At 41.4% G+C, this 13,449-nt stretch overlaps 1 protein-coding gene across 1 annotated transcript; it reads left to right on the forward strand.

Annotated features, from left to right (window-relative positions):
* Nucleotides 1-344: 344 nt before the first annotated feature.
* Nucleotides 345-4,574, forward strand: LOC103521898 (transcription factor SOX-9-like; the record flags this gene model as incomplete). Its single annotated transcript, XM_026832357.1, has 5 exons — nucleotides 345-540; nucleotides 1,305-1,484; nucleotides 2,195-2,448; nucleotides 3,491-3,786; nucleotides 4,276-4,574. Coding segments are annotated over 5 exons (1,225 nt in total), but the record flags the coding sequence as incomplete, so codon positions are not given.
* Nucleotides 4,575-13,449: the final 8,875 nt, after the last annotated feature.

Consider the following 13,449-nt stretch of genomic DNA (forward strand, 5'->3'; position numbering starts at 1 on the left):
AGATCCAGGATGTGCTTGCAGGGTGTAAAGGAATTCACACAGACTTTCTGGACCAGGTCTGTGTTTTACACTTTGTAAAAGTTGTGATGTAATACCTACTCATCAGCTCATCACAGAAGAAAAACTTTAAAAAACTTGCATAACCATCATATCTAATAGGTACCTACCTACTTGGTTGTTATGACATCAAAATTTTGCAGTGAAGTTTCTTTCAGGAACACAGACCATCTTCTTCTTAGCCTTTTCCCAATCAGGTGGGGTCAGCGTTTTTTGATAGCAGCTTCCATCAGGCTAGGCTATTTACTAAACTATAATAAATAATAAATTATTTTTTTTTCTTTCAGATCTCAAGCAGCCACCCCTCACAAGTACAAGAAGGGCGACATAGTGACGACCCCTACCGGTATTCGCAAGAAGTTCAACGGGAAACAGTGGAGGAGGTTGTGTTCTAAGGATGGGTGCAGCAAGGAATCTCAAAGGCGTGGGTACTGTTCGCGACATTTGAGTCTGAAGGGGGCGGGTAGCGCTACGGGACTGCGTGTTAGTCATACGAGTGTGTCTCGGTAAGTATTATCTCAGTGCCGTAGTGGTTAAGTTGCTCGCCTGGTAAACAGGAGGGCATGGGTGGAATCTCAGCCGCGAGGTATTGAATTTTATCAAAAGAATTTGACCGTAATAATAGTAGTCTGCTGCTGGGGTAAAGGGACACTTAATCCCTATTTGAACTGTATATATAAGCACTATTAATATTAATTGTTGAAAATTACTATTATTATTTAATCCCCCCCCCCTCTCCCCTTCCATACACAAAAAGCCGAATCTGAGGCTTAGGTGTAGGGGCAAACAGCCCTAAAGGATGGGTTAAGCCTGTGAAGATCTCGGGTTCAATTCCCGGCAGAGTCGAAGTTTTTTGAGCTGTACTTGAAATACGGGGTACACTCAGCCTCATCTCGTGAGGACAATTCGGTAGCTTAATTTAAATCAGTAGCGACCAGTGGCGGCATTGTCAGGGTGAGGAGAAAAATTCTTGAAGTGACAGCAAGAGTAAAGAAGGCTTTGTTGGATACTTTCCTTGGATTGGAGGAGGAAGATTAAAATGTCAACATAAACGTTAACAACAACAACAAGGCTCTTAGTAAAGCTTTGATAATTATACACAAAAATGTTGAGAGGCTCTAAGAAATTGTTCTAAGAAATAAAATAAAAAATCTTATCTTATCCTCTCTGCTTCACAAATAAATCATGAATTATATTTTTAATAATTTTATTTCACATTTAATAATTTTTATTTAATTTTCTTTCAGTCTAAGGACCGTATCCGTCGTCCAATGAACGCGTTCATGATCTTCAGTAAGAGGCATCGGGCCAAGGTACACCAGATTCATCCCAACCAGGACAACCGAACTGTGTCCAAGATATTGGGGGAGTGGTGGTACTCGCTAGGTCCTGAGGAGAAACAGAAATACCACGAACTTGCTTCAGAGGTAAGTGGGCTCTTTCGAATGGCCGGGTCTAGGAAGTGAGTTTAAGTGAGTTTTTGTCTCTCGGATTAAGCAAATGTTATAAATTTCAAAAATTTCAACCAGTCAGATTTCTTAAAGCAAGATTAAAACAGAGTTTAAACTCCCTTTGTGGACCTAGCCATTAGAGAAACGAGACGAGACGAGAAGATATCATGAATTTTGGCCTTGATCTTCATAATTTATCGAATCTCTTAGCAAAATTTGAGCGTCCTAAGGCTGAAGTTGTGAGAACCGTGAACTCCTTTTGAGCTTTTTCCAAGGTAAATAGCGAAATTTCGGTCCTGAATAACGACCGAACCATACCTTCTGGAAACACGGGCCAGGAACATTTTTGATATACATAGTTCATAGAAAATCTGTGTTCAGTTTGAGCCGCTTTTGCCCGAAATCTTGAGTCCTGAGAAAAGCGAAATCTTTTTGAGTTTTTCGAAATTTCTGACTTAAATAGCGGCCGAATCGTACGTTTCTCGAGACCCGACTCTCTGACACTTTTGATCGTATAAAATTATCGAATTCATTTGAACTGTAACAATTCCGTATAAAAAGCATGCTGTGTCGTTTTGACAACCCAAATTTTGGGCAGTCCGTCAAAAAATTTAACTGATTGTTTCTCTCTCTAATCTAAGTTTAAAATATAAAATGAAAATATCTCTTTTCACTCTTGTCTCCAGGTGAAGGAAGCCCATTTCAAGGCTCATCCAGAGTGGAAGTGGTGTAGTAAGGACAAGAGGAAGAGTTCCACAGGATCGGGAAGAGGGAAGCTTGGATCCATGGATGAGGGAACGGGAGAGGGGTTCATGCCTGATGATTTGGAACATTTTGAGAACAGCTTGGAAATGGTAAGAACTATGGAAATTATCTCATTGGTTGAAGTTAAAGGCTTATACAAGGACCCCATAGAACCTTACCTTAGGATAGAATACAAGTATACCTTGTTTATCCTGCCCGAATAGCATTGAAAAGTTCCTTTATCCAGAAGTCTAAACAAGGTCTCGTGTATCTGATGGGATAATGTTAATAATACTCGCACATACATGCAACCTTAGGTCTATTTTAGGTAAAACAGCTGTTTAAACGCCCCAAGTTTGTAGATCTGGCACACTGAGTTATTTACGAATAGATACAGTTTATTTTAAGTGATTACTAACTACTTTGTAAAAAAATCTAATCTAATCATCTAAATCACGGTTTCTTTGTGGTGAAGCTGGAGCTTCTTCACAATTTTGTGGATATCACAGCATTACTAAGAGCCTCCTTTACTAATTCAGAGATAATTATCTGATAATTCTTTTTACTCTGGTAATGCCGCCACTGGTCGCTACTCGATTAAGAAAGTAGCTACTCAATTGTCCTCACGAGGCTGAGTGCACCCCAAATTCCAAGCACAGAGCCGAAAAAACCTCGGCCCCGCCGGGAATCGAACCCGGACCTCCTGCGTGCAAGCCTAGTGTGTACTCGATTAGAGTAGCTACTCAATTGTCCTCACGAGGCTGAGTGCACCCCGAATTCCAAGCACAGAGCAGAAAAAACCTCGGCCCCGCCGGGAATCGAACCCGAACCTCCTGCGTGCAAGCCTGGTGTGATATTCACTCGGCCACGGAGGTTGCTTACTTTGTAAATAAGGATTTACGGGAGAAAGGGATAACAGGGAACGAGGGGGAGAACAAACCTGACGGAAAATACCGCCCCCTTATAAACATGAAAAGGTGAATGAGGAGAGTTCGAGTGGTATACATAGTCCTGCCATAAGTTCTGTTACAAATTGTTCACCGTATATTTTCCGTTAGCCTACATGGAAATACTCGCAACCAAATTTATGTAAGTAGCCCACAATAGAAGAATCTTCATTTTCTTCTGTGAAAGAAGGTCCATTTTCAAACAGTACGTTTTCCATTCTTAAAAGGTCCTTTTTCATAGACCTCAAATCAGGAAGATAATTCTAATGAAATGGTGACTTTTCTTCCCAGGTATTTTCCAGGTAGAATAGACCTCAAATCAGGTAATTCTAATCGTGACTTGGTTTCTTCCCAGGTAACTTCCTCGAATGAGACTACCGTGCAATATTTACTTCACCCGACGGGTCGCCTGTCCAACATCTACTCGACCGGGTTCCAAATCCCCATATCCTCAGAGTCCCTAGGCAATGTTAAGCAGCCGACTACCCCTACTGTGATAGTGTCCAAACAGTCCAATATAGAGATGCAGAACGCTAGTGTAGCCGCTGCCAATGCTGAGCTTATGCAGCAAGCTGATAAGAATAAAGGTAAGAATATCAGGAATAAAATAAAAGTGACCAAGGTTCCTTAGAAGATACAATATACACAACGCTAGAAGTTATCAGGAATAAAATAAAAGTTGATGGTGTCAAAACAGTCCAATGCTGAGCTTAAATCTAATCTAATCACGATTTATTTGTGATAAAGCTGAGAGAGACTTCACAATTTTGTGGATATGACAGCATTATTGAGAGCTTTTTTTTCAAGAGTTTGATAGAGGGAACTGTAAAAGTCCTATCGTCTCGAAAGCAAAGAGATAATTAAGACAGCTATCCTGTCTTTCCGAGAACGAAACTTATATCTGTTTAGGACAAAGAGATAAGTTGTCCTCACGAGGCTGAGTACCCCTTTTCCAAGTACAGACCCGAAAAAACTTCGACTCGGCCGGGAATCGAACCCTGAACCTCCGGTGTTCAAGCCTGTTACCCACTCGGCCATGGAGATTTGCTCTTGAAACAATTTTATTCTTTTCCCAGATTCGGAACAACAAAAGTACCGGAACTTTAATTTATCCCAACAACAACAGCAACAAGTTCATCAACAGCAACAACAGAATAGTTCTCAGCCATCTCAGAACCATCAGGAACAGCGTCATATGGACTCAGGGGCACCCAATGTCCCCTACCAGAGATCTCACGAGATGGATACCAGTGAACCACCGGGGGGTGGCCAGGAAAATAAGGGAACGGGCCCCCAGACTAGCCATTTCAAGAAGGACAAAGATCTGGAAACGGAACCCATGGCCAAGTCTTTCTTATTTAGTTTTAAACAACAGGTGAGTTGTTCTAGTTATTTTCTTCGTATAATCGTATAATTCTTTTTCTCCTCTCTCTCTCTTTTTTTTGTGGGGGGGGGAGGGGGGGGTTGATAGAAGGAATTTTAACAACGGAGATCTTACCGTCCCGAAATCAAAGAGAGAACGAGGACATCTTACGTGTTGACCCAGCACATAAATGAGAAGTATTGTGTCTTTTCTCGCCTATCTGATGAGAGGCATACTACCAGTTTACCACCTTTCAAGTTTAGCCACTGGCTAGTCCAATTCATTTCATTTATTATTATTTATGTTTTTAATGAATTCTACATTGGGATGCATAATATTAACGACTAAACGACTCATCAAAACCGAAGGAAAGGGAAAAAAAAATGGGAAAAACTGATAGACAACCCATAAATAATACCTGATCTCCCACGAAAAGAAGCAGTAGCCAAATTCAGACTTCTCACCGGACATGATTGTCTTGCTCAACATCTCCACAGAATAGGATGTAAGGATTCCCTTATATGTCCTCTGTGCACTTTTTAGTCTCATTTGAGCAGGATACACAAGGTATATGCTGGGGCTAGAAGACTTTTTAGTCTCATTTGAGCAGGATACACAAGGTATAGCAGGATACACAAGGTATATGCTGGGGCTAGAAGACTTTTTAGTCTCATTTGAGCAGGATACACAAGGTATAGCAGGATACACAAGGTATATGCTGGGGCTAGAAGACTTTTTAGTCTCATTTGAGCAGGATACACAAGGTATAGCAGGATACACAAGGTATATGCTGGGGCTAGAAGACTTTTTAGTCTCATTTGAGCAGGATACACAAGGTATAGCAGGATACACAAGGTATATGCTGGGGCTAGAAGACTTTTTAGTCTCATTTGAGCAGGATACACAAGGTATAGCAGGATACACAAGGTATATGCTGGGGCTAGAAGACTTTTTAGTCTCATTTGAGCAGGATACACAAGGTATAGCAGGATACACAAGGTATATGCTGGGGCTAGAAGACTTTTTAGTCTCATTTGAGCAGGATACACAAGGTATAGCAGGATACACAAGGTATATGCTGGGGCTAGAAGACTTTTTAGTCTCATTTGAGCAGGATACACAAGGTATAGCAGGATACACAAGGTATATGCTGGGGCTAGAAGACTTTTTAGTCTCATTTGAGCAGGATACACAAGGTATAGCAGGATACACAAGGTATATGCTGGGGCTAGAAGACTTTTTAGTCTCATTTGAGCAGGATACACAAGGTATAGCAGGATACACAAGGTATATGCTGGGGCTAGAAGACTTTTTAGTCTCATTTGAGCAGGATACACAAGGTATAGCAGGATACACAAGGTATATGCTGGGGCTAGAAGACTTTTTAGTCTCATTTGAGCAGGATACACAAGGTATAGCAGGATACACAAGGTATATGCTGGGGCTAGAAGACTTTTTAGTCTCATTTGAGCAGGATACACAAGGTATAGCAGGATACACAAGGTATATGCTGGGGCTAGAAGACTTTTTAGTCTCATTTGAGCAGGATACACAAGGTATAGCAGGATACACAAGGTATATGCTGGGGCTAGAAGACTTTTTAGTCTCATTTGAGCAGGATACACAAGGTATAGCAGGATACACAAGGTATATGCTGGGGCTAGAAGACTTTTTAGTCTCATTTGAGCAGGATACACAAGGTATAGCAGGATACACAAGGTATATGCTGGGGCTAGAAGACTTTTTAGTCTCATTTGAGCAGGATACACAAGGTATAGCAGGATACACAAGGTATATGCTGGGGCTAGAAGACTTTTTAGTCTCATTTGAGCAGGATACACAAGGTATAGCAGGATACACAAGGTATATGCTGGGGCTAGAAGACTTTTTAGTCTCATTTGAGCAGGATACACAAGGTATAGCAGGATACACAAGGTATATGCTGGGGCTAGAAGACTTTTTAGTCTCATTTGAGCAGGATACACAAGGTATAGCAGGATACACAAGGTATATGCTGGGGCTAGAAGACTTTTTAGTCTCATTTGAGCAGGATACACAAGGTATAGCAGGATACACAAGGTATATGCTGGGGCTAGAAGACTTTTTAGTCTCATTTGAGCAGGATACACAAGGTATAGCAGGATACACAAGGTATATGCTGGGGCTAGAAGACTTTTTAGTCTCATTTGAGCAGGATACACAAGGTATAGCAGGATACACAAGGTATATGCTGGGGCTAGAAGACTTTTTAGTCTCATTTGAGCAGGATACACAAGGTATAGCAGGATACACAAGGTATATGCTGGGGCTAGAAGACTTTTTAGTCTCATTTGAGCAGGATACACAAGGTATAGCAGGATACACAAGGTATATGCTGGGGCTAGAAGACTTTTTAGTCTCATTTGAGCAGGATACACAAGGTATAGCAGGATACACAAGGTATATGCTGGGGCTAGAAGACTTTTTAGTCTCATTTGAGCAGGATACACAAGGTATAGCAGGATACACAAGGTATATGCTGGGGCTAGAAGACTTTTTAGTCTCATTTGAGCAGGATACACAAGGTATAGCAGGATACACAAGGTATATGCTGGGGCTAGAAGACTTTTTAGTCTCATTTGAGCAGGATACACAAGGTATAGCAGGATACACAAGGTATATGCTGGGGCTAGAAGACTTTTTAGTCTCATTTGAGCAGGATACACAAGGTATAGCAGGATACACAAGGTATATGCTGGGGCTAGAAGACTTTTTAGTCTCATTTGAGCAGGATACACAAGGTATAGCAGGATACACAAGGTATATGCTGGGGCTAGAAGACTTTTTAGTCTCATTTGAGCAGGATACACAAGGTATAGCAGGATACACAAGGTATATGCTGGGGCTAGAAGACTTTTTAGTCTCATTTGAGCAGGATACACAAGGTATAGCAGGATACACAAGGTATATGCTGGGGCTAGAAGACTTTTTAGTCTCATTTGAGCAGGATACACAAGGTATAGCAGGATACACAAGGTATATGCTGGGGCTAGAAGACTTTTTAGTCTCATTTGAGCAGGATACACAAGGTATAGCAGGATACACAAGGTATATGCTGGGGCTAGAAGACTTTTTAGTCTCATTTGAGCAGGATACACAAGGTATAGCAGGATACACAAGGTATATGCTGGGGCTAGAAGACTTTTTAGTCTCATTTGAGCAGGATACACAAGGTATAGCAGGATACACAAGGTATATGCTGGGGCTAGAAGACTTTTTAGTCTCATTTGAGCAGGATACACAAGGTATAGCAGGATACACAAGGTATATGCTGGGGCTAGAAGACTTTTTAGTCTCATTTGAGCAGGATACACAAGGTATAGCAGGATACACAAGGTATATGCTGGGGCTAGAAGACTTTTTAGTCTCATTTGAGCAGGATACACAAGGTATAGCAGGATACACAAGGTATATGCTGGGGCTAGAAGACTTTTTAGTCTCATTTGAGCAGGATACACAAGGTATAGCAGGATACACAAGGTATATGCTGGGGCTAGAAGACTTTTTAGTCTCATTTGAGCAGGATACACAAGGTATAGCAGGATACACAAGGTATATGCTGGGGCTAGAAGACTTTTTAGTCTCATTTGAGCAGGATACACAAGGTATAGCAGGATACACAAGGTATATGCTGGGGCTAGAAGACTTTTTAGTCTCATTTGAGCAGGATACACAAGGTATAGCAGGATACACAAGGTATATGCTGGGGCTAGAAGACTTTTTAGTCTCATTTGAGCAGGATACACAAGGTATAGCAGGATACACAAGGTATATGCTGGGGCTAGAAGACTTTTTAGTCTCATTTGAGCAGGATACACAAGGTATAGCAGGATACACAAGGTATATGCTGGGGCTAGAAGACTTTTTAGTCTCATTTGAGCAGGATACACAAGGTATAGCAGGATACACAAGGTATATGCTGGGGCTAGAAGACTTTTTAGTCTCATTTGAGCAGGATACACAAGGTATAGCAGGATACACAAGGTATATGCTGGGGCTAGAAGACTTTTTAGTCTCATTTGAGCAGGATACACAAGGTATAGCAGGATACACAAGGTATATGCTGGGGCTAGAAGACTTTTTAGTCTCATTTGAGCAGGATACACAAGGTATAGCAGGATACACAAGGTATATGCTGGGGCTAGAAGACTTTTTAGTCTCATTTGAGCAGGATACACAAGGTATAGCAGGATACACAAGGTATATGCTGGGGCTAGAAGACTTTTTAGTCTCATTTGAGCAGGATACACAAGGTATAGCAGGATACACAAGGTATATGCTGGGGCTAGAAGACTTTTTAGTCTCATTTGAGCAGGATACACAAGGTATAGCAGGATACACAAGGTATATGCTGGGGCTAGAAGACTTTTTAGTCTCATTTGAGCAGGATACACAAGGTATAGCAGGATACACAAGGTATATGCTGGGGCTAGAAGACTTTTTAGTCTCATTTGAGCAGGATACACAAGGTATAGCAGGATACACAAGGTATATGCTGGGGCTAGAAGACTTTTTAGTCTCATTTGAGCAGGATACACAAGGTATAGCAGGATACACAAGGTATATGCTGGGGCTAGAAGACTTTTTAGTCTCATTTGAGCAGGATACACAAGGTATAGCAGGATACACAAGGTATATGCTGGGGCTAGAAGACTTTTTAGTCTCATTTGAGCAGGATACACAAGGTATAGCAGGATACACAAGGTATATGCTGGGGCTAGAAGACTTTTTAGTCTCATTTGAGCAGGATACACAAGGTATAGCAGGATACACAAGGTATATGCTGGGGCTAGAAGACTTTTTAGTCTCATTTGAGCAGGATACACAAGGTATAGCAGGATACACAAGGTATATGCTGGGGCTAGAAGACTTTTTAGTCTCATTTGAGCAGGATACACAAGGTATAGCAGGATACACAAGGTATATGCTGGGGCTAGAAGACTTTTTAGTCTCATTTGAGCAGGATACACAAGGTATAGCAGGATACACAAGGTATATGCTGGGGCTAGAAGACTTTTTAGTCTCATTTGAGCAGGATACACAAGGTATAGCAGGATACACAAGGTATATGCTGGGGCTAGAAGACTTTTTAGTCTCATTTGAGCAGGATACACAAGGTATAGCAGGATACACAAGGTATATGCTGGGGCTAGAAGACTTTTTAGTCTCATTTGAGCAGGATACACAAGGTATAGCAGGATACACAAGGTATATGCTGGGGCTAGAAGACTTTTTAGTCTCATTTGAGCAGGATACACAAGGTATAGCAGGATACACAAGGTATATGCTGGGGCTAGAAGACTTTTTAGTCTCATTTGAGCAGGATACACAAGGTATAGCAGGATACACAAGGTATATGCTGGGGCTAGAAGACTTTTTAGTCTCATTTGAGCAGGATACACAAGGTATAGCAGGATACACAAGGTATATGCTGGGGCTAGAAGACTTTTTAGTCTCATTTGAGCAGGATACACAAGGTATAGCAGGATACACAAGGTATATGCTGGGGCTAGAAGACTTTTTAGTCTCATTTGAGCAGGATACACAAGGTATAGCAGGATACACAAGGTATATGCTGGGGCTAGAAGACTTTTTAGTCTCATTTGAGCAGGATACACAAGGTATAGCAGGATACACAAGGTATATGCTGGGGCTAGAAGACTTTTTAGTCTCATTTGAGCAGGATACACAAGGTATAGCAGGATACACAAGGTATATGCTGGGGCTAGAAGACTTTTTAGTCTCATTTGAGCAGGATACACAAGGTATAGCAGGATACACAAGGTATATGCTGGGGCTAGAAGACTTTTTAGTCTCATTTGAGCAGGATACACAAGGTATAGCAGGATACACAAGGTATATGCTGGGGCTAGAAGACTTTTTAGTCTCATTTGAGCAGGATACACAAGGTATAGCAGGATACACAAGGTATATGCTGGGGCTAGAAGACTTTTTAGTCTCATTTGAGCAGGATACACAAGGTATAGCAGGATACACAAGGTATATGCTGGGGCTAGAAGACTTTTTAGTCTCATTTGAGCAGGATACACAAGGTATAGCAGGATACACAAGGTATATGCTGGGGCTAGAAGACTTTTTAGTCTCATTTGAGCAGGATACACAAGGTATAGCAGGATACACAAGGTATATGCTGGGGCTAGAAGACTTTTTAGTCTCATTTGAGCAGGATACACAAGGTATAGCAGGATACACAAGGTATATGCTGGGGCTAGAAGACTTTTTAGTCTCATTTGAGCAGGATACACAAGGTATAGCAGGATACACAAGGTATATGCTGGGGCTAGAAGACTTTTTAGTCTCATTTGAGCAGGATACACAAGGTATAGCAGGATACACAAGGTATATGCTGGGGCTAGAAGACTTTTTAGTCTCATTTGAGCAGGATACACAAGGTATAGCAGGATACACAAGGTATATGCTGGGGCTAGAAGACTTTTTAGTCTCATTTGAGCAGGATACACAAGGTATAGCAGGATACACAAGGTATATGCTGGGGCTAGAAGACTTTTTAGTCTCATTTGAGCAGGATACACAAGGTATAGCAGGATACACAAGGTATATGCTGGGGCTAGAAGACTTTTTAGTCTCATTTGAGCAGGATACACAAGGTATAGCAGGATACACAAGGTATATGCTGGGGCTAGAAGACTTTTTAGTCTCATTTGAGCAGGATACACAAGGTATAGCAGGATACACAAGGTATATGCTGGGGCTAGAAGACTTTTTAGTCTCATTTGAGCAGGATACACAAGGTATAGCAGGATACACAAGGTATATGCTGGGGCTAGAAGACTTTTTAGTCTCATTTGAGCAGGATACACAAGGTATAGCAGGATACACAAGGTATATGCTGGGGCTAGAAGACTTTTTAGTCTCATTTGAGCAGGATACACAAGGTATAGCAGGATACACAAGGTATATGCTGGGGCTAGAAGACTTTTTAGTCTCATTTGAGCAGGATACACAAGGTATAGCAGGATACACAAGGTATATGCTGGGGCTAGAAGACTTTTTAGTCTCATTTGAGCAGGATACACAAGGTATAGCAGGATACACAAGGTATATGCTGGGGCTAGAAGACTTTTTAGTCTCATTTGAGCAGGATACACAAGGTATAGCAGGATACACAAGGTATATGCTGGGGCTAGAAGACTTTTTAGTCTCATTTGAGCAGGATACACAAGGTATAGCAGGATACACAAGGTATATGCTGGGGCTAGAAGACTTTTTAGTCTCATTTGAGCAGGATACACAAGGTATAGCAGGATACACAAGGTATATGCTGGGGCTAGAAGACTTTTTAGTCTCATTTGAGCAGGATACACAAGGTATAGCAGGATACACAAGGTATATGCTGGGGCTAGAAGACTTTTTAGTCTCATTTGAGCAGGATACACAAGGTATAGCAGGATACACAAGGTATATGCTGGGGCTAGAAGACTTTTTAGTCTCATTTGAGCAGGATACACAAGGTATAGCAGGATACACAAGGTATATGCTGGGGCTAGAAGACTTTTTAGTCTCATTTGAGCAGGATACACAAGGTATAGCAGGATACACAAGGTATATGCTGGGGCTAGAAGACTTTTTAGTCTCATTTGAGCAGGATACACAAGGTATAGCAGGATACACAAGGTATATGCTGGGGCTAGAAGACTTTTTAGTCTCATTTGAGCAGGATACACAAGGTATAGCAGGATACACAAGGTATATGCTGGGGCTAGAAGACTTTTTAGTCTCATTTGAGCAGGATACACAAGGTATAGCAGGATACACAAGGTATATGCTGGGGCTAGAAGACTTTTTAGTCTCATTTGAGCAGGATACACAAGGTATAGCAGGATACACAAGGTATATGCTGGGGCTAGAAGACTTTTTAGTCTCATTTGAGCAGGATACACAAGGTATAGCAGGATACACAAGGTATATGCTGGGGCTAGAAGACTTTTTAGTCTCATTTGAGCAGGATACACAAGGTATAGCAGGATACACAAGGTATATGCTGGGGCTAGAAGACTTTTTAGTCTCATTTGAGCAGGATACACAAGGTATAGCAGGATACACAAGGTATATGCTGGGGCTAGAAGACTTTTTAGTCTCATTTGAGCAGGATACACAAGGTATAGCAGGATACACAAGGTATATGCTGGGGCTAGAAGACTTTTTAGTCTCATTTGAGCAGGATACACAAGGTATAGCAGGATACACAAGGTATATGCTGGGGCTAGAAGACTTTTTAGTCTCATTTGAGCAGGATACACAAGGTATAGCAGGATACACAAGGTATATGCTGGGGCTAGAAGACTTTTTAGTCTCATTTGAGCAGGATACACAAGGTATAGCAGGATACACAAGGTATATGCTGGGGCTAGAAGACTTTTTAGTCTCATTTGAGCAGGATACACAAGGTATAGCAGGATACACAAGGTATATGCTGGGGCTAGAAGACTTTTTAGTCTCATTTGAGCAGGATACACAAGGTATAGCAGGATACACAAGGTATATGCTGGGGCTAGAAGACTTTTTAGTCTCATTTGAGCAGGATACACAAGCTTCATTATGTGGCTCAGTTGGAGTTTTGATTGAATGATGCACGGAAGAAAATTAGGCTCGAATGATGAAAGGAAATACCTGCCAAGTACGCGAGTGGAAAGTATGGGAAAATTTTATTTTCAAATGAAATTTTTTTCACATTTGAATGAAAGGAAATGACAAGGTGTATGCTATTAGGTCTGAGGAAGGTAAGGAGAGGATAGGCACGATCGAGGTAGGCCATTTCCAGCCTCTGTGCTGATTTAATGGGGTACCAGTTTGAGGAGCCTACCAA

The sequence above is a fragment of the Diaphorina citri genome, unplaced genomic scaffold (genome assembly GCF_000475195.1).
Source record: "Diaphorina citri unplaced genomic scaffold, Diaci psyllid genome assembly version 1.1 scaffold6237, whole genome shotgun sequence".
Classification (NCBI taxonomy): Eukaryota; Metazoa; Arthropoda; class Insecta; order Hemiptera; family Psyllidae; genus Diaphorina; species Diaphorina citri.